General features: G+C 32.1%; 1 protein-coding gene across 4 annotated transcripts in view; it reads right to left on the minus strand.

The window, feature by feature from the left end:
- Positions 1 to 3543: 3543 nt before the first annotated feature.
- The window catches only part of CACNA2D1 (calcium voltage-gated channel auxiliary subunit alpha2delta 1), a 643657-nt gene continuing 619258 nt past the window's right edge, over positions 3544 to 27942 (minus strand). For all 4 annotated transcript variants that reach the window (XM_074268502.1, XM_074268500.1, XM_074268501.1 and 1 more), the window contains 8 exons: positions 26542 to 26613; positions 25595 to 25747; positions 25385 to 25437; positions 22794 to 22849; positions 21834 to 21963; positions 17344 to 17453; positions 16191 to 16273; positions 3544 to 7838 (listed from right to left, as the gene is read on the minus strand). In XM_074268502.1, coding sequence (XP_074124603.1) covers positions 7722 to 7838; positions 16191 to 16273; positions 17344 to 17453; positions 21834 to 21963; positions 22794 to 22849; positions 25385 to 25437; positions 25595 to 25747; positions 26542 to 26613 — 774 coding nt within the window. In that variant the 3' untranslated portion in view covers positions 3544 to 7721. The remainder of the gene's footprint in view (positions 7839 to 16190; positions 16274 to 17343; positions 17454 to 21833; positions 21964 to 22793; positions 22850 to 25384; positions 25438 to 25594; positions 25748 to 26541; positions 26614 to 27942) is intronic.

A 27942-nucleotide genomic window follows, 5' to 3' on the forward strand; every position in this document is an offset into this window, starting at 1 on the left:
GTCCTTATTGGATTCTTTCCTAAGATGTGTTTTATTGGGTAGCAATGTTCTAGACATGATCTGACCAAAATAGAATTACAGAAGGAGTATTACCTTCCTCACTTGAAACATTATAGATATAGATATTTTGATAGGACCTAAGATTTCATTAGTTTTCTTGGCTTTCATTATTGCTTCATTGATTCATTTTGAGCATGTAGTACATAAAAAATTTCTAGATATTTTTGAGATGATTTATTGTGTAGTCATAGTCATACATCTCCATACTGAAAAACAAAAGGACTTTGTTTTTGACCATCTTTCAGTGTAAGAGATAGGAATATGAGAGACGGGGGAAGAATGGAAGAAATTCAGAGGAAAGGAACTAGCTTGAGAGTGTGTGTGTACACATACACATATACATGCTAAGAGGACCAGATTTCTTGCAGAAGTTGCATTTCAGGTGAATCTTGAAGGTAAGTTAGGAAGATTTTTCCTGGTATAAAGGCAATATTGGAAGGCTAAATGTGATCAAAGAGCTGCAACAATGGCAATGGATCTTTGAAGTATATGAAAGGGAGTAAATTAGCCAAAGGTTTTCAAAACCAAATAGAAGATTTTATGTTTGATCCTGAAGCCATTAGAGAGGCATTAAAATATTCATTGGGTAGCCATGTGATTGATTTCAGACTGAATGCTGGAAGACCACTTGGGAAAGCAATAATTGAAGTAACACGTGATGAGGGCTTGAACAAAGAACATACTTGAGAGTAGAGAAAGGACTGATTTGAGATTTGCAGTGAACTTAGAATTCACTAGACTGTACAACTGATTGCATGTGAACTGTATAAAAGAAGAAAGGTTTGAAAATGAGACTAGAACAAAGGATAAAAGGGTAAAGGATTAGGGTGATTTTGAGTGGAATTTGTAGAAGTTGTTTGTCAAGAGGGAGAAAAGGCATACAAGAAAATACCCACTTATATGAGTGATGTAAACTAAAAACAATAGGAGTGCTATTGAATGAGGTATGGCTCTCACCTGGAGAAAATAAAACAAGTTGTAAGGACCCTGTGGAAAATATTGCATTTGTTTTGTCTTAAGAGATGAAGAGGATTTCTAAAAGCCTAGATAGCTATTCTAAGTCAGTTAAACAAGCATTTATTAAACATTGAGTATTTATAATACAGAAAAGCAAGAGCTGATGTAAGGTTGCCAGAGCAAACATATCAATGACCTAGTGGCCAGACGACTAACTATGCATTGCCTCTTTGTGTAGCTAAGCTGGTTTGTGAAGGCAAATAATACTGACTATAGCTTTTCATCAAAAAAATGATGGAAGTCTCTTCAACTTAGTTTACATCAAGACCTTGGCTTACCATTATGTCACCCTTAAGCATATAGAGAAAGATTTTCAAATTGAGAAAATTATGGAGTTCACAAACAATCCAAATAGGCCGTAGTATGGACCTTGTATTAAGGAAGGATGGGATAGAAGAACACAAATTGGAGAGATCCTGAAATGACAGTTTAAGGAGTTTGGACTTGCCATTATATGATTTTGAATGGGAAATGATTGAAGTGATCCAAATGATGCTTGAAGAAGCTAACCAGGACCCAGTGTGTAGAATGTGTTTGAGGGGAAAGAGACTAAATCCAAAGAACCTAGAATTAATCTACATGTGGAATAATAAAAGATAAAAGTAATGGTTGGAATGGAAAACAATGATGACTGTGGGAGGCATTTTAAAGTGGCATCTTTGCAATAAGGCAGGAGAAAACATTACTCAAATTCTGAACTTGTATGACTAGGAGAAAGTAGTAGAACTGGCATAGGAAATTCAGTTTTAAGAAAAAGTTAGGGGAGACTTGTAGAAAACATGGCAAGATAAGCTTTAAACATATTAAATCTGAGGTAAGAAGCAAGAAGTTGGTAATACAGTGAAGGCTTGAAGGTAAATGCAATTTCTGAGTCTTTTTGCTAGAGGTAGTAATTGAAACCTTGAGGGAGAAAATGAAGACAGGCCAAGGCTAGAATGACAAATGCCAATATTTAATAGGTGAAAGGAGAAAGTGAATAAAAAAGCAGTGAAGTAACCCTGAAATTATGGGAGAAGCTAATTCATGGAAATAAAATAAAATTTAGAAGTTAATTTATGGAAAAAAAAATAAAAGAAATTTATGGAGAAATAAAACTTTCAAGGCAGTTTTAAAAAGAGAGTGACTGAAAAAAGGTCTCTGATGATCTTAGTGTGAATTTGTAATTATGATGGCATGGAGAGCCTGATTTGAAGGAATTGGGTAACTGGATGGTAGAGAGGGAAGTGGATATGGGGCATTTTTCCCGACTTCTATTATGAGAGGAAGGAGATGGAATGGATACTTTCTAGCTTGGGGTAAGGGAAGTATCAAGATCAAAGGAAGGTGTTTTTTTTTTTTGTTTTTTTTTTTTTTTTTTTTAGTGGACACTACTGAAACTAAAGAATGTTTACAAAGTAGGAAAGAAAGACTATAGACATAAATGTTTATTTGGGAAGAAGTAATTGATGAAGAAAGAAACTCCACCTCCTAGTCCCATCACCCAGATGAGTAGGGCCAAAACAATGATAGAAGGATACTGAAAAGACTAGAAAAGAATCTCTTAAAATGAGGGAGGAATGCAGAGCCGGGAATCTGTTTGCCAAAAATCCATTTTATAGTTTTTGATTGTATCAGAAACTATATGCTAGGTTTCTAAATCATATTTAACAACTACTTGAGGACCTTCTATGAAAATAATGATGATGGTTATTAAATGGTGAATCTTTTTATTATCCTTTAAGAAGAACTACTACTGCTCACAACTTGAAAATTCCTCTGAAGCAAGAGAAAAGAAAGCTAGATTACCTGAATTGTAAGTGTCAAACTCAGGAATATTCTAGAGGACAAAGCCTAAGGCAGATGCAAACTGTTAAACTAGGAAGAAGATATGCATACAAATACTTAGAAAAAAAATAAAATATAGCAGAGGGAGGAGTGCGTTACAGAGGAATTTTGGTGAGGTGTACATTTTTGAAGTCTAAAATTGTTTACTGTTCATATTTTTAAAGGTTCACAAAGCACTGATTTCTGCCTTTTTTCTTTTTCATAACACAGCTCAATATATTAAGTAAATTGGGACATACCATATATAATATGAGCAATGAAACTCAAGTAAAACAAGTAGAGATTTCTCTATTATACTAGTATGTGTGTTAAAGAGTGTGTGTGTGTGTGTGTGTTGTTGCTAAGTCATTTTCTGTTCTGTCTGACTTCCCATGAAATCATTTAGGGATTTTCTTGGCAAAGATATTTATATGTATATATATGTATTTATATATATATACATATATATGTATGTATTTATATGTGTGTATCATATACACTTCTATAAATACTTGTATATGATTATATATATATCCTCATCCATATATATTTATGTACTTTTGTAGCATAGAGTTTTCTTTTGATGGTTCAAGTCTCCAGATAAGAGCCCCATCTCACTAACACAATCATGCACATGATTAATAAATTCATGCTGTATAGTGGTTTCAAATGATAAATTTTTATTCTGAATATACTGTTGTTGCTTTTTTTTTTTGCACAAGAATTAACACAACATTTCTATGATTATAAACTTTTTATAACAGTATTATACAAATTTTTACAAAAATTTTTTTCAGGCTTGTCAAGTTCCACAAAAGTGTCAAGAGAACACAATAAAAGGGAGAAAAGTCCTGTTGCCCAACAAGAGCAAGCCAGAGCCTTTTTTTTTTTTAAATGGATGCACACTGAGCATTTCAATAAAAACATCCCCAAAAGCATGATCCAGACATACCATAGAACACAACAGAGAAGACAACTTAGTTCACATTGTAAGTTCAGTTGGCATCTAAATAAGACAGTATATTCCTTAAGCCTCAGTGAAATTTGTTTGAGATGATTTTTTAAACAAGAAACAATGCAAAAATAAGTTCTTGTTGAAAATAGATTAATGCTATTGGAACTCCGGATTTGATTTTCAGACACTTGTCTTTTTTCTTGTTTGTTTGTTTACAATAGTGTACACTGACTATTAACAATATTAACATTCTAATATTGGGGTAAAAATAAAGCTTGGCCTTTATTTGGGGACTGAATAGAAGATGGAGGTGGGAGCAAACTTGGGTTGCTAGTCCTTCTAGTATCCTTTATAAAAGCATCACGGACATTCTCTAGTGGCCCACTATGTCAATTCTCTATAATTCTAGCAAGTTGAGCTTCTTATGGGTAAGAATTTGATATTAAGACAAAAGTTAAGCTTTGGTGTACGGGGACAAAAGTTTGAATGTTATTTATAACATACTGAAAGCATCAAACAGCAAGTAACACTTGGGTTGCAAAGGTCACTTAAAAGGGATACTGCCTATTTGAATCCAGTAAGGCCAGTTTAGAGTTAATAAAAGGAATATTATAGGAAAACTTACAAATGGCAGCAACACTGTGGTGTTTTTTTTTTCTCCAAGTTGAGCAATAAAGCCTCAAGCGTTAGAAACATGAAAAAGGTCATACTAAAATCTCTTAAGTCCAGAACCTAAAAATCTCTTCAGTCAAACTTGCTAACTATGTCATGTTAAAAACCTGTTACAAATATGGACCACGATTGGTGTTTTGGCAGTAATGCTGGTTGTTCAAATGAAGAAACTAGAGAGGAGCCATTTACATTAAATCCTTTACTGATTACTTAACACCAATGCTGTTTTAATTTTGGCTTAATGAAGAATCTATAGGATGTTGCATGAGTAAGGTTTAAATTAAATATATTCAAAGCTTTTCTTCATCTCTTGTATTTTTTAAATGCTTTGGAAACAAATATTTATAGGATACATCTATTAAATCATTGCCAACAGTCAAAACTCACAGGAAAATAATCAGTTTTACACATTGCAGTTTGAAGAAATGGGTTTTTTTTTTCCTTAGAAAAGTATGCTAGGAGATTTAAAACTAACAGCAGTCACAAGGACATTTTTCAGTCAGAGAAACTTTGCTTATGAAATTTATCACCATGCATGTGGTTTACAGATTATATACTTTTTTTCCTAACAGAAATGAGCTTTTCATGCACTAAAATGTTTTTATGCCAATAGAAATGGAATAGGATACCAAGTTTAATTGTAATTAGTTCAATAAAGAATGAATCCCATGAAAAAGATTCCATTACTCACTGATAATGGTATTTTAAAATGTTTTTCAAGAGAGTATTCTATGTTGGAAGTAATTATATGATTTTAATATTTATTATTTAAATATATCATCTAGGGGAGTCCTTGCTATAATTTCCCAATATTGAAACTTGCCACTGACTTGACAGAGTTTAGCAAAGATTCAACACCAGTATTTCTATATTTTAATAACCTAAAATATATAACTTAAACAGTTTAAGCATGTTGGTTTAGCATTGTATATTTTGACATTCTCCAAACAAGAAAACCAATAGAGAAACAAATTAGTTTTACCTGAGGGTTTTAGAATCAATCATAAAATATATTTAATACATTTGAGTAATCAATTCCACCTAGAATATAACATTCCATATATTTATCATTTTGGTAGGATTTCCTTTTGCTGTAATGTTGTTGGTAGTGGTATGTGTGTATTTTATCATCATTGTCATTAAAGTAAGAAAGGTAATACTTTGTTGCACTCAGGTATAAATGGGTTCGCCACTATCAAAAAGATGAATTTGAAGTATAAGTTAATGTCAGTTGTGACAACCAAAGCTAGAAGTTTCCCTTTTTTGAAAATAAATAAATAAGGAAAGAGACACATTGGAACCAAGGGTATATTGGAGAGCCACTAGTGATATTGGATACTACCAAAAAGGAAAAACAAACAAACCACTTTTAAGCCATGCCATAGAGTTGGTTTTGCTCTTTGTTATGTGTTATGATAATCAAACATGCTATACAACTTCAGTAAAATTTTGATATTGGTTAAAAAAAAATACAGGAATGCCTTTCCAACATATATTGGTATATACATATATAAACATATATGTATATGTATACACACATACAGATATTTTGCATGGTGTTTTTCTGCTTTTATGAATTAATAAACTTTATATAAACATTTGAAGATTGTAGCTTTTAGCTAAATTACAGATTACTAGAGTTGTACATTCATTGATTTGTCTCTCACAATACTGTTTACTTTTGATAATCAGAAACAAAACACACTTCTACTGCTATCCTATACTACAGTGCATTATCATGATTTCCTGCACCAATCTGTTTTACCAATGAAGTTGTATAAAAAAAAATAATTCACAATCAAGTATTATGTACATACACATAATTTAAGGTTTTCCTGTTTGTTCAATTTATTTTAATATGTCATTCAATTGGTTGGAAATTTTGCTTAGTTGAACTGGCCATTTTTAATGAAAAACAGCAAGAAAATTTTTTAAAACTGCAGAAGCTAATATTTAATTGAACAAAGAGGAAACCTGGTATGAATCTTCATAGAGAACATATATGTGATCTTTAAAAATAAATGTGTCAAATTTGATTTATATACTTAAAATATCTATATACAGGTTTTCAAGCAAAAGCACTAATCTATATAAAATTCCATGTCTCCCTATTCTTACTCAGTCCAGTCTTTCAGCATTTTTCATTTCACAGTATATTCAGATATCTTTATTTAACCAGATCATGTAAGATTATTTAAGTGCATTATAACTGCAAATTTCGGATTACCTTAATAATACCACTCAATTACCTTAAAAATAAATTACACTCTACAGCTGAAGAAAAGAAACAAGCAAAAAATAGCAGCAGCAGCATGCAAAATACCCTTGGTAGCCAAAGTTCAATGATCACAAAAAAATTTTTCCCTTCCCATCCCACCCACCATTCCACCATCTCTTAAAGGACTTTTTTTTAAAGATTTGGCTAGGATTACACAACTATACTGTGAACAAAGGGAACATTAATTTGAACTGTGTTTTTTAAAGGGCTGATATTTATCAAGAAAATATGTTTGATGAATAAAATAGCAAACCCTCAAGCACCTTTAGTTTAGTAGTTGTTTTACTTAAACCAACAGTTAAAATCTACCAACATCCCACCCCCCAAAAAACTTAGCTGGTCACCCATTTTTAAAATATATTTTTGGCAGAATAAGCCACTCTTCATAAGGCATTTCAATCATGATGAACTTTTGACAAAGACTAGCCAGTTTTAATATTTACATCATTTAGAATTCATCTCTGATTTTGTTTTTAATACAATTATTATTGTATTAAAACTTTTAATGGAATCAAATATCAAAGCAAAATAAAATTGATTCCTGGAAATCTTGATTAAAAAAAAAGGAGCAAAATGAATTGATTTTTAGGTCAAAATATAGAGAACTGATATGATTAAGAAGCTACTTTAAAGGGGGAGCCCTTTTACATGAAGTCATCAATGATCCAACAACAAAAATATCAGATTCCTCAGTAAAGTACATATAGGATTCTGCTTTGACAGAATAGATGATGCAGCATTCACACAAGTTTAAGGGTCTGACACTCCAACATGCAGCCATTGTGGGTGCCTAATGAGTCTTTCACATAGTTAAACCTTGTTGTTTTGAGAAAGGTGATTTTCTGCCGTCTAAATAATTGACCCTTTTGTACTTAAATAGGGCTCATGTTTTGGCAGGGTCTTCAGATCAGTTATGTAGATTTTGGTTTCATAACATCATAACTGGCAATGTCTACTGCCAGATAACAGCCAAAGCAGTGCAAACTGGATTCCTATCATAGACCACAACGATGGGTTCAATCCAGAAACCCCACCACAATCTGAATAATCTTCCTATTGGAGAAAAAAAAAAAAAAGACAAATTAATTCCCTTTAAAATATTCATCAAGACAGTCTATACATTGTTAATTCTTACCCAGATCTTGAATTTATCTTAACAATTTGCTTTCTATAGAATTGAAATTCCATTCTTTAAGTACCATTATATTTTGGAGTTATTTTACAAAGTTATAGTGACTATCACCCTTTGTCAATTAGTGAGTTTGGTAACTACTTAAAATGATTATGCACCTTTAGCATTGGTTGTCCTGTTGACTGAGACATTAAATTTTGATGGAGAATATTTGAATTCATGTTAACATGAGATAAAGTTTAGAAAGCATTACTGTCAACGTGCATCAACCAGTAGGAAGAATAGGAGGAGGAATATGAGGAACAGTAATCTCAGGATCAGGAGAAACACAGCAAAGATGTATATACAAAGATGTATGCAAAAAACAACAAAAATATAACTCGGATAGTGCCCCAGTACAAAATATTTGAATGCTTTAATATAATTTAATATCAACTGTTATTTGCATATTATTGAAAATGGTTAAACAGATGATTTCTTTTAAAAGTGGATGTCCAATACCAGTTACTGATAATCAACATGAATGTTCCATATTACATGAATGCCTCCCACATTCCTTTCATTACAGATAATCATAGAAGTTTGTAAAAAAATAAGACATGAAAGTGAAAATTTGACTCATGAATGCTGAGATAAAAATCTCATAGCATATAAATTCCAAGTTTGCCACAGTGAACAGTTGCTTTCTGACTATCTTGAAGACTAGTAATCTTGTAGTATTGTAGTACTACAACCTTGTAATACTATAGTCAAAAGCTAATCATCCTTTAAATTTGACATCTAGGAGGGGCAGCTAGGTGGTGCAGTGGATAGAGCACCAGCCCTAAAGCCAGGACAACCTGAGTTCAAATCTAGTCTCAGTCACTTCCTAGCTATGTGACCCTGGGCAAGTCACTTAACCCAATTGTCTCATCAAATAAATAAGTAAATTTGATATCTGAGTTCTGTATGTCAATATCTTAAATTGTTCTGGGTTCTTTTTATAGTTCCCCTAAAACTGCAGAATTTACACATTTCCCAGTATATTTGCTAAGACTTTAAATCCTGTCTAATCTGCCCCTGATTTTTTTTTTTTGTCATATTGAATTTCTTTTTAAAATATATTTTATTCAAACTGTTATATTTTCCAAGACTCAACAGTTAGCTTACTGCATAATTTTAGGTTTGGGAGACTGAAAAGAATTTCCTGAGTTTTAGAACCCTTTAACATTAAGACTTACTGAAGTGCTATCCCACTAGAAAATTTGTTATCTACAATATACTACTGTACCATAGTCTGCCCAATAATAAGTCAATGAAATGATTCTTAATTTTTTAAAGTATTAACTTTTTAAGAGACTTCAAAATTTCTCTTTGTTTTTTTTTTTTTTTTTCTTACAAGTTGCCCCAAATGTATGAGACCACTTAGAATTTTGGATCTTAGGGTTTTATTTAACTATAAGTATAATCAGAAAAATAATGAACACTCCCAATGTTTTATGCTTATTATATTGTAACAAGTGAAAAAAGTAACTTTCAGACCAGGGTTACCATGTTAAATTCTACTTAGTGAGTTATTAGCAAATGAATGTTTACTAATTTGTAATACCAGATGTCTGAAAAACACTTTGAAAATTATCACATAGCTTGCGTAGATATATACTTTTATTATTTCTTACACAAATGCCCTACTTCTTTCTTCACTATCATCATATAGAAGTGACTTCTCAAATGAAGTGTTTTTAGCTAATTTTCCCATAATTGAATTCAATCACTTAATGATATGACTAAGCTTAGTTAAGCTGGAAAGTCTTTGAGTATGGTCCCAGCAGATTGTCTCTCCAATATGTGAACTGGCTTAGTTTTGCATGAATATAATCAATGCTAGATGTTTAGTCAATAGATGATGAATTCTGGGGTCACGATGACCCATGTGTTATGTTTTATACAAGAATTTACATTTGTGTTCATGTTAACATTCCTGAATTTTGGTCTTGAAGAGGGACTCTTTCTTCATAGAATATTTCATACCATACTTTCTTCATACTGTATGCTGAGCATAAATGTGATAAAGTGGCATGGTGTCATGGAAAAACACAATTTTTTTTTTTTTTTTTTTAATCAGAGTACTGAATTTCAAATGCTAGCCCTTTCATTAGATATCTCTTAGTGATTTTAATCTTTCTGGGCCTTGCTAACTAAATGAGCTCTGAATTGTTTTCTAGCCCTAAAACTGTGATAGTTTGAACTCTTACTGTTTTGGTTTGAGAGTTCATATTTTAGGTAAGTCCCCATTTGAGGATCTGTGACTTCTATATTGATTCATGCCAAGACATCTGTCTACTGAGTTTCCTGGTAGTATTTTCTTATATGTCTTACACATTATAGCAACATGTACTGAGATTGGCAATAGTTACCTGACATATATGGTTTTACTGGGAGGAGTGAGCAAAGCACATTAAATCATGAATGTATAGACCTGGAAGGGGCCCTCAGAGGTTATAAAGTCTGTCATTGAGTCTCACCCATGCAGAACACTTATACCTTCACCAGGCAGATCTCTCTCATTTGAAAAGATGACAAAGGCAGGAAATACCAAAACCCCTTGTGTTAACTGACTTGATTGCAACAGTCTAAAATTAAAAAAAAAAAAAAGTGCCCCCCAAACTACCTCTCTCTCTATTTATCTTGCCAATATGCTGAAAAAAATAATTTTATTAGTCCTTCCTCTCTGGAGAGAAGAACAACACTTCTGGAATTTCCTCTGAACTTGTCTCTGAAGATTCTACATGTCATTCTTTATTATAAAGCACACCTCAGTACTCTTGCTTCCATATCCCAAAGGAAAAACATGTAGTTCATAGTTGTATCCATATATTTTTTCAAAGGTTTATTTTATGAGCTCATGTTTATATAGATGGCTAATTCCCTCTTTCCTTGACTTCAGCTGAAAAATAAGATCATTAACTTTTGAAGAAAATGGATTTCCCCAAGGATTATTCAGTGAATCATTCTGAGACTAAATTATTTAGTCTTTTTAATGCATTTTCTTTTCAATGTTACATTTTTTTATATGATTTAAATTTGGTTTAAAAAAATACTAAGGTAGTTGGCTAAGCCAAATCCATAATTCAGTTATGTATTTGAATTATACCAGGAAGTTTCAGAAGTATTATCTATGTAAAACTATCTAGATTAAAAAAACAACAACAACATAGTAGCCTTTTCTAATAATCCTTTCCAATGTCAATCATCTTTTCAAGAATTAATGGAGAGAGTTCTCCCAAAGCACATTCACGTTTTAAGTTGCATATATGACACTTTTGCTTCAGATAATTTGTTTTTAAAGTTTTTATTTCATTTGTCCAACAGATTTTTATATTCTACATGGAAGTATTTTGTTTTCAGAAATAATTTTTCCTTAATTTGCTCTGATTACTCAATGATAATAGCAAGACTATTATTTCCACTTCTCTAAAGCTATAGGTAATAGGTATTATGATAGCTATATTCACTCACTCAGTCTCAGTACATTAAAGAACTTTCTATAATATTGTTTTTCACTCAGATGTTTACCTGAATTGCTTTATTTGTAAGAATTATTTATAAATAATTCTTTATTTTTTTTTCATTATGTAGATTTGGTCAAAAAACTTTGGTAAATAGCTTAATTGAGGCACAATGATTAGCAAAAGTTATAATCATAGGATTAGGCAAGTTTCCAGCAGTGGTTAGAGAACTGTTAGGTCAGTTCTAGGAGGACCTAGATCCAAATCTTGCCTTTGACATATAATGACTGTGTTGACTTTTAGAAAGTTATATAAACTATCACTGTAGTTCCTGAGGCCCTAAGATTATGAAATTCTACAGCAGGTGGTACTCTGCATTAATAGAGGAAATTTCCTTACCAAAAATTCATTACACCAAGGAAATTATGGGTTCAAAAAATGGAATGTGAGTATCAAGTTTTATAGTTATACTTCACAATCTGTTAACTTTGTAGGGATGTTAAGTGACTTATCTTCAGAAAGGATTAATTATATCTCTAACTTCTAAGAGAACCTAAGTTGAAAACTTTATAGCATTTGAGAGAATTTTTGTGGGCAGTCCGTCATTGTGTTCAGCAACCTGATGTGCAAAAGTTAATTTCCTCCCCCCCCCCCTCATATCTATTCATATACTGAGACCTAACCTAGTTCATCTTTGACTATCTTCAAGTAACATGTCTGCTATTTTTATAGTAATCAGACTGGCTGGAGTCCCCAAAGCATCAGGATATTTTCTTTTGTTCTCATCTCATAAACAATTAAACCCTTTAGATGTATGTCCATGACCTGGTAATATTTTATTTTATGTGTAGGAATGTCATGTAGGGCAAAGCACAAAACTATGCTAATGTAAATGTGTAAATCCCCTGATCCCTTACCAGGGCTTAGTAATCTGAACATTCTCTTATATATCCTCTGCACAGGTGGTTTCATCAATATAAGGATGATAGCCTATGCTGTTCATTGCCATTTTGAATTGAAAGTGGAGACTTTAACAATAAAGGAAATTTATAATTGTGTTTCTATGAGAAAGAACAAATTGACACTCAACTCCTAAGACTCAGATTTTAAAATAAGTACTTTGTTAATCATATGATGTTATTTGGGCCTCCAAAATAATTTTTTTTCCTCTTTCATTATAGTTTAACTAGTGGGGCTATTAAAAGCACTTTTGAGGAAATTTGTGATGACTTTGGTAAGAAGTAAATTAGTAGTAAATCTGTAAATTATATTGAGAAAGATTCCATTAATATGGTGGAAACTATATGAACAAAAGTTAAAAAAAAAAAAAAGCTTAAACTTATTGAAATGTTGGTTATACATCCTCTAATCATAAATGTCAACTTCGTAATTTGGCTATACACTCACTTGTGCCTCATTTTTTCATCTTTAAAATAAGGTATTGATATAGCAGTGATGAAGTAAAGCTTTGCAAAGATGTATTTTGTATGTGGTGCATTTAAAAGTTTTTGTGAGATAATATATCAACAAAATTCTGTTTTACAAAATCTTTAGAGTTCCCTAGGAAAAGGAATTCAACTTATCTTTTGTATGACCTTGCATTGAGGAAAGTTGAGTTTATTACACTGGCCAGTTTGAATACTAAAACTTTATTTCATAGAACAAACATTTTCTGTTTGTGTTTTCAATTGTCTTTTCCCTCTTACCCCACCCTCTATCTCCCATTCCAATTCTTTCTGATGAAGTCACCGTTTTCATGTTAATGGTCATATCTCCATCTAGTGGTTTACCAAAATGAAATACCAAACAAACAGTTTTCATAAGCAGGAATGGAAACACAGCATAGCAGTATTGTTCCAGGAACAACAACAAAAATCATAGTTTAACTTGGTCAAGGGTCATAATTTTGGACAAGTTATTTGGCAAACTAGTAACACAATGTTGAATACACAAGCAAGCCCTTAAAACATCTAAAATGAATAAGCCTGATAGTGATGCATTCTATATTTTTCAAACTAGATACATATAAAGAAGGCTTCAGTTTATAAACTAAGTGATATTTAAGATTGTTGGGTAACCATGAACTTAAGAAGTTGGGATATCTCTACAAAAACTTTTCCTCAAGAATGTTATTTTGTTAAGTAAAACATGAAGAGATGGACAAGCAACATGCCTACAACTAGAAAGATGTAAAAGTTTGCCTTGTTTCACTCTGTGAATTGGGGAATATAAATTATTTGCTAAAGTCTTAAGCCAATAACAACAACAACAAAAATTAGAGAAAGTAACTGACCATCCACACCACAAGAAAACTTGCAGTAAAATGAAGATAGGAGCTGACATCATGGTAGTGGCCCGACTCCTTGTACATATAAGTTGATCCTATTAATGACGGACAAAGTAGCAAGTGCAGAAAAAGGAAAGAAAACACAGAAAAAAAGACATACAAGATGAAATTTCATGCAACTTGCAAGCAGTTAGCAGAGTGAATGTGAGCATCCATGGAGAGCAAATTCACAGTGATTATTGCAAATAAACTAAATTAAAATATTTAATTATTAAAGAAATGCACAACTGAAACACTGACACATGTAGAGAGTGAGCAAGAATTGTATTTTCATACACAATCCTAAATATAATTGTTTAGAAATTTGTTTTTAGAAATCCTTGTCTCAGTCAAATGTTGGTCATTTTTTTTTTTTTTTTTTTGTGTGTGTGTGTGTGTGTGTGTGTGAAAAAGTTATGGAATTTCTTAAAGGGTTAGATCCTTCTGCCCTCCCCCAATTTGTTTTCTTAATAGTGCTTTCTTATGTTTTTGAGGTACATTTTTGTGATGTTCTAAAATGTAATTTAATGCCAAGCCTCATCCAGACGAAAGCAGATGCCTGCTGAACTGATAAGTGAAGTTGCATTAACAAGTAGCATCTTTCACACAGCATTCAGCATGCATTGAGAACTCATTTTAAGTAGGTAAAAACTCCCAATAGTGAAATGAAATGTGGGGTCTAGACTTCTAGGGGTATAATTGGGAGAATGTGACCCAGCTCACTCAGTCATGCCTTCCTCTAACTATCCCAAAAGAATGACAATATCTTCAATAAGAGTAGCTGGGATTCACTGGATAAATCATTTGTAGAAATGATATAAATTAGAGATGAAGTGGTATAATTCCAAGTATTTGAGTGAAAGCTTTTAAGACAAATTCTTTTATTCTTGTCACTTAACTATTTAAATTTCATCAGCTTCAATTTCTTCATCTTTAAAATGGGAATAATAATACATTTAACAGTGGATAGAATTGTTATGAGGCTTAAAAAAGAGAAACTTTAAAAATATCTTTATGGAGACTAAAACAAAATAAAATGATGTGAAATCCTAAGAAAAAATAGTCATGTACCTTTTATTGACTATATCGTTTGTGATCATGATTCCCTTGATTTTTTTCAGTTTAGTGCTAAATGTTCACTTTATCAAGAAAGTATTAAAGTCTGTGGATAGGAAATTTGAAAGAAAGGTAATATAAATATATATATTTTAAAAATATTGACAGTTTTTATTTTTAAAAACAACAAATCTAAATTTTCTTAGGAGAAAAACCACAACAAAACCCAAAGCAAGGAGAGAGGGTGTTTTTTGTGTTGTATCTTGTAATCAATTTTGCCAATTTAGGTCAACAAATCACCTTTAACTTACAGTCCTAAAGAGTTGCTTAGTTTAAGAGGAAAAAATATAGATTGTTAATTGCCCATGTTTGTATAAAAGTATGTGTAGAGTCACAATTTGTTTTCAATTTGTTTTATTTTATTTTTATTTTTTTGATCAGGCAATTGGGTTTAATTGGCTTGCCAGGGCTAATGTTCTATCTATTGCATCATCTATCTGCCCCTTAAAGGCAGAATTTAAACCTAGTACTTACTGAATTCCAGACCAGGCCTACATTTTGCAGATTGCAATGAATTTATCATACATTATCATACATATCATTCATTTGAGAGAATTTTTACAAATGGGTTTTTTCAATTATATTGGCCATCTCTGGTTAGCAGTATTTAATTACTCATAAAATCAAGGACAGCTATTCTCCTATAGATCCCTTTTTTCAAATAATAAAAAAGATATTTAAGGATAAACTAAAGAAGTAACTAAAAACCAACAAACAAAACCCTCAAACAAAACAAACTTAGATTCAGGGTAACAAAAATATATTCTTCATAAAAATATTAATAACTGTAGCTTATCAAAATTTTTTAGATATATGTTGAAATAACACAGAGATAAAAATGAAAGCATTCTATATTTTCAGTCATCAAAAATATAATTCATCCTGAAGTCAGGAGTACCTGGGTTCAAATCTGGTCTCAGACACTTAACACTTCCTAGCTGGGTCACCCTGTGCAAGTCATTTAACCCCAATTGCCTCAGTAAAGCAAAAACAAAAAATATATAATTCATTGTAGATAGTGACATTTTTTCCTATGAGCCATTAGTTAAATAGAAAAATAAATTTCTTTCATCCATCAATAGCAAATTAGTAGGATTTGTGTATGAAACTACAATTTTTATAGAAAATGTAGATAAAAGAGGCAAGTGTTAATTTTTTTTTTTTTTGGTTGTTAACTCTGGAACACTTTGAAATGAAAAGTCAACATTCTCACCAAGTATATAGCATGTTCAATGGGAAAAATAATGGTTGAGACAGTAAAGGATTTATTGAAACATCACATTTATTCTTGGTAGTTACTGATCATTGTCTTGTAATATTTTAGTTTTAAAGTTTATGCTTACCATTTTATTGTCATCGAAGCATACATCAGGTCCCTTTCTATATCTAGGTTGCTTAACCATAACACAAGGATTCGGCCCGTCAGCTAAACAAAACTTGTTAAGGAACATGAAAGTATTCTTTTAAAGAAACAGAAATGTAATTGATCAGAAACACTGTAAAAGTAATTTTTCTGAAAAAAAAAAAGTCGCTAAGGAATAATGAGAGTGAGTACAAATGTTGAAGCTTAATCAGTCCTATCACCACTATATATTAAGAACCTATGATTTCCAAGACATTATATTGCTGGTGAGTGAGGTTAGGGCTCTGGGATTTCAAAGCTCAAGTCTAAATAATCCCTGCCTTCAAATAGGTTACATACTATTAGAGGGGACAATGGTACCAATATAATACAAATTAAATAGATATAAAATAAAAGTACAATTTCTTTGCAGAAGAGGAGAGGCATCACACACAGGAAAAATCAGGAAAAAGTTTCACATGAGGCCTGGACTTAGAAAGAAACTAGGTATTTTAAGAAGAAAAAATGAAGAGGGAGTATACTACAGACTATGGATTGGATTCATGAGATCAGATCCAGCCTCAGACATTTATTAGCTCTGTGACACTAGGTAAGTCACTTAACCCTATTTGCCTCAGTTCCTCATCTGTAAAAGGAGCTGGAGAGGAAAATGGCAAACCACTCCAGTATCTTTGCCAAAAAAATCCCAAAAGAGGTTTATGAGGAGTTGGACATGATTTAAATGACTTGACAATAACAAAACAACTTTTAGAAGGACAAGATCACAGTTAGTTTCAAGGGACCTTAGAATTCATTAGTTCCAACCCTTTCATTTTAGAAAAGAGGAACTAAGTAAGGCTAAAAGAAGTGATAGGACTTGATGAGATTTTACATAGTTATTAAATGTCTTGGTGGATCTGAATCAAGGTCTTCCTCTGACCTTGTCTTTCTCAATAGCATTTAGAGCTGGAGGAAAATTAGGGCCTACAGATAATAACACAGTCTAAAAGGAGTGACATGGGGAGAGCTGAATCCAGATCCTTTTCACACCAAATCTAATTATTTTATAACATCAAAGCGAATACAAACAACAAATAGTGCTTGCCTTGTAACTAACTATACAAGATGATTTGAAGTCTGCTGCTTAAGGATACAAGTCTGTTCTGCTTGAATTAGTACCCGGGAATCACAAGGACATGTCCCCTTGCCATCAACAATTATGAATATTAAATTGGTATTCATAAGCTTTTCTACATGAAATATTCTGGAACATAAATAAACATTTAAAACATCATGGAGAAAGAGCACAATAATTTGAAGTTAAATAACATTAAAAACTTTCCACTTATAAAACCATAAAACTTTGAATTATGAAACTTACATAATTACATATTATGAAAATTATGTAATATCCAGAATAACACTCATTTATTAGAGTAGAAAAAGTACCTTTTCTTAATTTCACTGATATTTACATGCTACTGTTTCAAATCAAGTACTATAAAATGGAAACAAAAGACAAACATAAACTAGAATGTTACTAGGACCTGGTAAGTTAGCTATAAATTTATCTTAATTACAATGAATTTTAAAATTAAAAAGATGTGATTTATGATTAAAAAATCTTTCTGCCTTTATAAAATTAAAGCAGATTTTATGCTAATTATTTGTTAGCTTTTTTTAAAAAATGAACTATCTTCTTTTTTCTAGTGACCACTGTACATAATTACCATTTGTCTTCTGATTGTCCACTGAATAACATTAACAACAAATATATTACAATTAAATTAAAAATTCCATTCACAATTAAAGAGGATTTATTTAAATGTCAAACTATTACTACCTAGTATCGCTTCATTATGAAGAAAAAGCAACACTCTGGACTTTATATTATATCCAAAGGCTCCAAAGCTCCCTTCATGCAGATTTCAGGTGATTCATTGGTTTTCTAAAAAGAAGCATGGTATAGTGGATAGAGAGCTAGCCTCAGAACCAGAAAGATGGGAGTTCAAATCCTGCCTTTAAAACATTGGTTGGGTGACTGAGCAGTTGCTTAATTTTTTCTTGCTCTGGGCATTTCTCTTAAGATTTTGAGTTGGAGAGAATGTGCTGGCCTGCATTTATAGATGAAATTTCTTCACTGGGCGGGCCTTCCTTCCTTCCTTCCTTCCTTCCTTCCTTCCTTCCTTCCTTCCTTCCTTCCTTCCTTCCTTCCTTCCTCCCTCCCTCCCTCCCTCCCTTCCTCCCTTCCTCCCTCCCTCCCTTCCTCCTTCCTTCCCTCCTTCTTTCCTTCCTCCTTCCTTCTCTCCCTCCTTTCCTTCCTTCCTTCCTTCCTTCCTTCCTTCCTTCCTTCCTTCCTTCCTTCCTTCCTTCCTTCCTTCCTTCCTTCCTTCCTTCCTTCCTTCCTTCCTTCCTTCCTTCCTTCCTTCCTTCCTTTCCTTCCTTCCTTCCTTCCCTCCCTCCCTTCCTTCCTTCCTTCCTTCCTTCCTTCCTTCCTTCCTTCCTTCCTTCCTTCCTTCCTTCCTTCCTTCCTTCCTTCCTTCCTTCCTTCCTTCCTTCCTTCCTTCCTTCCTTCCTTCCTTCCTTCCTTCCTAAATTTTTAAGTTTTATAGCTGTGTATCCTAAAATGAAATGCAAATTACTTATTGAATACAGAGAAGTTAGAATCGTTTTTTTTAACCTAAAAATAATGAAAAAAAAAAAAGCTTTCTTTTGTGGATGTTTTGTGTATTATGTGTTTCAGGAGGAGAAGGAAGAGAGGACATTGTTGTTCAGGCAAAGAAAAATAGTAAAATGATGCTTAAAGTTAAGCAGAAAATTTTGGGGTTTCTGGAATAAAGCAAAGGTAGAAATAGCAGTATGGATTAATGGCTAGAGCTGGATTTGTAGTCAGATTTAAATTGGAATTGTGCCTCATCTTTCAAATGATGGGGAAGGCCTTAATGACCCCAAGATATCTTCTTCCTGAAAGTCTATTATCCAACAGAGTCATAGGACAATGGTTTTAGAAATGTAATAAATGTCCAACATCATTGAGTATATGATGAGGAAATTGAGGAATAGAGAGGTCGTGTTACTTGCTCAGAATCACTCAGTTAATAAATGTTTGAGATGAGGTCTGAATTCAAATCTTTCAGAGCTTTCTCCATTATGTTGCCTCTCAATGATTGACCCAGAAAGAAAAAAAAAAAAAAGTTTTAGTGAAAATACCTCCTAAACTCAATAACTGTAATTTCCTAGTGATTTATAATAAAATTGTACTCCCTAAAGTGACTCATCATATATATTCTAAGTTCTTTTTTTAATACCTCGTCTACTTAGTTCTCTATAGAGAAGAAAAGTGACAAAGTGAAAAACTTTGTTTCCCAACTGAACTTCGTCGTTGTTGAATTGTGTCAGATGTGTCAGTCTGTCACCCCATTTGGCAAAAATACTGGAGTGGTTTGTCATTTGCTTCTCCAGCTTACTTTATAAAGGAGGAACTATATTTAGGGGTTAAATGACTTGCCTATAGGCAAATAGCTAAGGGGTATCAAGACTTCTTGACTCTAGGACAGTGCTCCATTCACATACTGCATTTCTGAAAATTTAGCCTGTTCACTGTTCTCTATATTCAGTAGTCTATCCCTGTCATTCATTTGAGCCTTGGGACAGACTTATCTTTCAGGCCTTGTGTTGCTCTCCTTCTTCAACCCTGCTTCTTGGAACTTCTCATACTTTCCAAGGCTTAGCTAACCTTATCAAAATATGTCTTGATTTTCTCTTAGAATCCCATCCCATACTCATTTTGTATCTTTTGCATTTATTTTTCTGAGTGCATGTTTAAATCTTTCCATCAGAATGTAAGTTTAAGGAACTCAGGTTATGTCATTTTTATTTTTGGACCCTGTACCTAGCACAAAGACATAAATACCATTCAATAAATTCTTATTGAATTCATTTGATTTGAATGGTGAATATATGTATCCAAGACAACTGTTTAAGATTACAAGCTATAGAATCATATCTATTAAGGGAATTTCTACCTGGAAAGGTGGGATGATGAAGGGAAAAACCTACAGTGATAAAATCATGTATTAGATTTTACCAGAAGCTTATGCATCCACAGATTAAATGGATGCATCATAATTTGTCATAATTTAAAGGAGATATATTTAGGAAGGGAATAGGGAAGTTGTGTTAACTGATCAATACAAAAAATATAGTTCATCTGATTTGGTATGTGACTAGAAGGCCAAAGTTATACATTTTGAGCAAGGAGAATAATTTTATCTTTTAACTTCTCTATATGTAAGGTTTGATTAAATTTTCTGTGCTTTAGGATAATTATTTGTAACAACTATGAACTGATTAAAATGTGATTGTATCATGTTGGGGAACTCTCTAATGATGGAACTTTCCCAAGGAAGGCAATCTGCCTCTGACTTAGTTGATGAGTCTTAGCTTAAACTAAATCCTTAAATTTATTGACATAGCTATTAAATATGAGGAAGGATTTGAACTCCGGGTTTTCCTTGTTCCATAATTAGGACTCTTTCTAGTTTGTTAACCTTCCTCTGTTATTAAAAAAAGAAAAGAAAAATAAATGCTTGGGACCCACACTTGATAACTAACCATTTATTTGGCTAGAGGTCCCTAATTGCTATTTTGTTTGGCACACTCCCACTCCACCCCCACAATAATGTCATAAAACAGGATGAAATATCAATGGTTGTGAAATAGGAAACATTATCCACCTCTTCTGTGTTCTGTCTATGTGGTTAAAAGGATTACACTTTAATTTATTTTTCTATGCTATTATTTCAGAAGATACGAGTTGACAAATCTTACATTAATGGATGTAGATTAGAATGTTTATTTGACATTGGTATCATGTATACAGCAAGTTCTGAGAAATGTCGGAGAATTTTTTTGTGCTTAATATTTAGTATTACAACCGAGAGTTACTTTTAATTTTTTTTATTAGCTGAAAATCTAATTAAGTAGGATGTTCTTTATTTCTTTAGATTTAGAGAGCTGAGCTGAAATGAACATTTTCTAAAATGCTTGTCTCCTTTCACGGTTCAGTTTATGGCTACTTCCTCTGTACAATAACCTCCTTAAATTGCCCTCAACTTCCTCTCCCTTACCCCAAATGAATATGTTTTCCTTGTTCTAAGCGTCTGGAAAAAAACTTTGCCTGACTCTCCTCTTCTTTGGCTCTAATCACTTCCCATTTTTTGGTATCCTATCTGTATATATTCTTGCAACCTGTGGTGGAGTTTTCTGAGCTCCTATTGGTATGATCAGCCACAGTTTGATACGTCAATGTAGTGATGTTTTTTGGTCCCCTTTGAGTAGAAAGAATAACAATCAACTAGTATAAGTCTGACCTCCTATCTATTTGGAAGAAAGTTGCCTGAAGGCAAGTTTGAGTCATTTAAAATTTTACATATCCAGTGTCTACTGAGGTGTTTTACACATAGAAGGTTATTTTAATATATCCTTTGAATTGATGTCAGTTAACTTTCTCAATTACAAGTTTCCCAAAACAGAGCTGCCTGTTTCCATTATTTTCTACAGCAGAATAAAGTGATCTGATGGATAGACAAGAATTTTCAGAAAATGAGTATTAATCCAGCAGTATATAAAGAAAAAAAAATACCTGGAACAGTTTCCACAGTCCAATACCCCACTAAATGATTTACTATCATTGTCAAAGAAATACTGAGTTTGTTCAGTAATGCAGCTCTGCTTTGATAGCACAGCAGAAAAATCATCATCATCCACATCCACTGTGAAAAAAAATCATGAAAGGAAAAGTTTTGGTCAGTTTTCTGAATTCTTCACAGAATCTCAGGGTTTCATAGGCCCTCATGTGAAAACTATCTGAATGAGAATCTGGTTTATAATAACTTGTAAGTAAGAGATAATCATCCAGCTTTCACTTATAGACCTCTAGAAAAGGAGAACCCAATGCTCCCTTTAAGCAATCCATTTTTTACTTTTGTATTGTTTTGTTGATGGTTTTTTCCTTATATGAGACAAAACTCTTCCCTTTTACATACTCCATTTAACTTTGTGATCAAGTAGAATAAATCTATTCCCACTTCCACATGAAAACTATTCTTTAATTTAGCTATCATGTTCCTGCAAGTCTTCTCTAAATAAACATATCCGAGATTCTTCAAAGTTCCTACTATATAAATGGTATCAAGCATCTCACTATCCTATTTACTATTTTCCTAATGTTATTTGTTATTGTCATTTTCTTTTCTGATCAAGGTAAAATGTAGCAAAAGTTTATATTAATTTTTTTTATTTTGTTTGCTTCTTCTTGTTTTTTTTATGTCTTTTACTGCAGACTCTTAAAGTTGCAGTTCAAATAAGTAATCAGATTTTTCATATGAATGTAAATATAGAGCAAAATAAATTCATTGAAATAGAGGCACTCTTTTCTAACCCACAGAACAGAGACAAAAGTAGGTCCAAGAAGTTTGATTTAGTATCAATAAGGAAAAATTCAGGATTCTTGCCTATAAAAGTGCTATCCTACCACCCTTTAAGTCGCACACCTTGTAAAAGAAAAGAATTTCCTATAATAGGATTTAGGTATTGGCATTACCTGCCTCAAGAAGTCGTGGAAAAGTTAGACTCAAAATCAACTGCTGTAGGATAGACCTGTATAATAAAAGAGTAAACATTTTCATAATAGATTTTTTTTTGTTATATCTAATATTTAGAAGGATCTGTGAGCTTATACTAGTATGACTATTCTTTCCAGATAACAATCTATTCATGTTTACCTTTATATTACTCTAGTCCATTCCTTCCTTAAGTTTATTGAAAGGAATACCACTAATATACTGAGATCAGTATTTTATTCTTCTTCATGTCAAAGACACAAGTAGCAGCATGCCAACTTTTCAATTTTTTTCCTTTACTCTTGCCATGTGACCAGCTCATCTTTTTTGCTCATATAATTTTCATGACCTTCACAATTCCTTGTTCACAATGTTTTGTAGCAATATTTTTACAAATAGTCATCCAGTGAGGGACAGATCAGTATCATGAAAACAACAAAGATGAATTTGGACAGCATTTGGGAGGTAATAGATAATAGGAGGGTCTCATATGTTACGGTCCATTGAGCCATGACGAGTTAGATGTGATTGAATAACAACAATGATATGCTATTTTGTGCTCAGTGTTATATATTACCACCAATAGACTATCGGGAGAACATCCAGAACTTAGCTGTGCCGAGAACATAGTAGATATTTAATAAATGCTTCTTGATTTAATAATGACTTAAGTGTATGAAAATATTGATTTAGATTTTAATGATTTAACAAATTTTATAGTTCCACAACAACTTTCATGACACATGACACAGAGACACTATTGTATGACCATTGATGTCATATATCTTTCTACTAATTTTTGTTGAGAAGGCAAGCAAAAAAAAAATGCCTTTTTGTATTTTTATTGAAATGTTATTCTCATACAAATTTTGGAGAAATATGACCTGAGAATTCTTATTGACTATAAAACTATTTGTGGTATCTAGATCAGCCAAAGTTTAAATTAAAATTTATAATTCAATTTATAAAGTATATGTACTAAATGTGAATTTAGTTCATCAAAACTTGCACATTTTAATAGCATTCAAATTGAACAATACCATTGCATTCATAAAAAGCTTTGCCTCTGCTATTCTTGGTCTATTTCACTTTTGATTCTTTTATGATTTTAGTGTTAATGAAGCTGTATATAGCATCTTTGGAAGAATATTAGTGATTAGAAGATGGGCTACCTTTTATTTTAAGGAACAGTTTGAAATTATGGAAAGTACAGCACATTTCCCTAATGTCAATCCTGATCACTCATTTCTTCATTTGGGTTCATTGTCCATATATAGTGTCTATCTTTCCAAGATTTTATATATATATATATGAACTAATTTTGATATACTGGTCTCGGCATTAGTGTACCTTATCTACCCATTTTTCCTCTGTAGTTCCTTAAACTGAACTGCTTTGAGAAGTGCTAGATTAATTTAGAAGCCACTATAATGTACTAGTGGCTGGATAAAATAAGCAGGATGCTATCTGCAAACAAGAGCACTTGACAGATCTCAGGATCTACAGAGAATCCTTCCATCTGGACTCTGTACCTGTTCATCTTGCAAGACCATGGCAAACACCTTTGGCCACTATATATCTTGTTTCAGAGTGATAATGATAGGAATGTCAAAAAAATGTTTTTAGTTGTTGTAAATTTGCTTCTTGATTTAATAATGATGTAAGTGTATGAAAATATTGATTTAGATTTTAATGATTTAACAAATTTTATAGTTCCACAACAACTATGTATCATCTTATCACATTCTCAAAAGATACCTTGTTGGAAAATAGCCAACAAAGTTAGTCATGGTTGCTATATTAAATAAAATATATCTAACAAAAAAGACAGCAGTAAGCAACTTTTTATCATTTATGTGTGACTATACCTTTTAAATAGTTTCTATAAGCATTATGATGATTTGTAAGAATTATTTTTTGTGTAGCCCAAATTATGGTTTACTATTAATAACTATTATACTGTATGATTGTTATTATAGTTTATAAGATCTAAACAATCAGGCAAAGACTTAATTATCTAGAGTTGTAAGAGCCCTTTGAAGTTATTATTCTCCTTTTCTTATAGATAAATACACTGAGGTCCAAAAGATTTAGTAAAGTCCTATTTCTACTATGCCATAATGTTTTTTTATAAATACAACTATTTATGTGATCATTACAGTACCCTTACCTATTAAATATATATACATATATGTATATATATATTTTCAAATGGTACAAACGAAAGTTATATCTTGGAACTAGCCTTCACCAATCACAGAAAATTTTGTGGGCAATAGTGATGGGAACTGTCCAAATGTAGCAGGTTTGGGGGCAAAAGTTCAGTGAGATAAAACAGAATTAATGTTCCTGCAGAACACTTAGTGAATAAATGGATTGTTTGGGAGGGAAGAATATATGCAATTTGCAGGAAGGTGTTTCAGGGACACCACTTCTTGGTAATGATAGATAACAAAGACAAAAAAATCAGAGAATTATCATCATAAATAAAACATTTTAAAGCATATTGCTTTGTCATCATACCCTCTTGTATTACTAGTTGAAGTTTCCAACCAATGAAGTTTCCACTTACCATGCAGCAGCAGTGGCCCACCAACCTATATGCAAAATATCTGCTATTGATGGCTTAAAAAAAAATAGAAGAAAAAGACATTTGATTATTCTAAGATTTCTCCAAGGCATTTAGTAATAATGAAGAGATTACTTCTCAAAGAATTCTAGTTGCTTTTGATAGTATATACATTTTATTTTAAAATTTTATTTTCATTCTGATATTACTCACCACATATGATGAACGATTTCCTGCTCCTTGTTTTGGTGAACTACCAGGGTCACAAACAGATTGATAATCATAAGATTTATTAAAGGCATATACAGACACATTGATGAGGTGTCTCATCAAGCTTGGATCAATCTCTCCAAAGAATCTCCCAATCTAGGTCAGAAGAAGGATAAAATTAAGTTCAAACTACTTAGCCAAACTATGACATCTGAACTAGTACCAGTAAATGAAATAATAATTTAAAAGTCAAAGGAAACTAGTGAGTTTTCTTTGAAAGCAATTAGCAGTTTTGACAAATGGGGATTAACTTCTATCATGAAAAGAAAACTACACCTATTTTTCCCCTTTCAATTGCTAGCTATCTATCTTCAAAACATTTTTTAAAAATTGAATATAAAAAACCATAAAGAAGTAGAAAAATATAGACATGGTGTCTGTATTGTTAGGAAAAATATAGATAAACATGGTTTGTTAACAAAGAAGACAAGTTTAAAATCAAGGGGTGAGGAGCCCCTTAATAGGCTTTTGATAATATGTGAAATGTTCAATTTCAGTATTAATTTTTTACTGTGATAACAAAATTACATATTTCATGTCTTAATATTAGTGGAATTATTGGTATAAAATATATGAATACATTTAGATTAAATATAACTAAATCATATACAATGAAGTATATTTAAGTTGACTAGACAGTCTAAAAAACTTTCTCCTTCCATCTAGGAAGCTATTATAAATCTAGTTGCTTCTGGAATAGAAGTTTCAAATGAATAAATAGTAATTAAGAGGTAGATTTTATATTTACTTCTCAAGTGATGATCATTCTAATCATTTATGACAAAAAAATTGACAAACAGAAATATTGTCCAATCTTTTAAATCAGCATTTTAAATTTTAAGCAAAGAAGCATTGGGTCAGTCTGCTTATCATCTACATTTCATACATACCTGGTTAGTATCTTCATCATGATTTGACATTAAAAGGAATCCACCGTCATCTAAAATTACACAATCCATTACCTAAAAAAAAAAAAAAATACAAGCAATAGTGAACTTTTAGAAGTGCTCCAAAATTTGATATAATTCATTTTAAGAAATAAGAAAAATTAAAGACAATAGAAATAGGAAGAAAATCATAAGTAACTAGCTTTTGTCTTTGTTTTAAATGATTTTGATCTACATACAGAGTTTTGCTGACATGTAAAGAATCTTATTATTGGATGGCAAACTCTTGTCTAGACCATTCTTTGGCAATTTGGAAAGTAAGTTTATATATACACATATAAAGTCTCAAAGTTACACAGGATACCAGAAGTTTAATCTATATATGACAGGTACAGTTGCAATATCTTTAACAAATAATCATTCGGAGTCCATTTAAAGACTAATAGTGATACTACCTCTCAAAGTATCCCATTCTGCTTTGAGATGGCTTTTTTATTGTATTCAAAATAAATTGTATTTTAATTTCCATGGGCTGGTATTTTCCCATACGTGACAATACAACTTTAACAAAAATACCAAAAACAAAAGTCTACCACTCAGCTATTAGCTTGTGGGACACTGCTCTCTCCTGCTTCTCCTATCTCTTACTCTTCCTTTTAGACTTTTTTTTGATACTTTTCTATCAATTGGAAATACACTGTTAGTATTTGTCCGAGTTATCTTCTGTGGGCTCTCCCTTGGGGATCTCAGCAAATCCTAAAGATTCAGTTGTTATCCCTGTGCAGCTGACTCTTAAATGTAGATGGTGCTACCCTCTCTTTTTCATTTACAAAGGTCCTAAACTACAGACTGTCCCTCAGGCATCTGTACCCATACATCCTGTAAGGATCTTAAAGTCAACATGTACAACATACAATCTTTTACTCTCTTCCACACTTTTCCATTTTTCTTGTTAGTATCCTTCAAATTACAAATTTTGCAACCTTCATTCTTTAATTTTTCTTCTTGATAACTCACTATCAAACTAATCTTATGGTTCAACTAATTCACTGAAGTCTCACATTTGTTTAAATCTTTTTGCTTACACACTCTCTGCCATAATATAGACCTGCATCACTTCTGAACGAGACTTTTGCAATAGGTTTTTAAATTCATCTTACTTCATCTATCCTTCTTAGTTGATGGTTCTCTGATTATTAGATAATTAGAAAAGTTTTTCATGTGAATAATAATGCATACAATTACGTTTTTTATTTTATTTACATCATTGAAACTTTTAAAAGTTATCGCTGAAAAAAAATCTGGTGACAATTACTCTTCTTAAAACTGTTTTTTCTTTATTTTGAATTGTACTTCACATGCTTTTAGTTCTAATGTATCACTTTGGTTACTACTTCCTTTCCT

The sequence above is a fragment of the Sminthopsis crassicaudata genome, chromosome 5 (assembly GCF_048593235.1).
Source record: "Sminthopsis crassicaudata isolate SCR6 chromosome 5, ASM4859323v1, whole genome shotgun sequence".
In the NCBI taxonomy this organism is placed as follows: domain Eukaryota; kingdom Metazoa; phylum Chordata; class Mammalia; order Dasyuromorphia; family Dasyuridae; genus Sminthopsis; species Sminthopsis crassicaudata.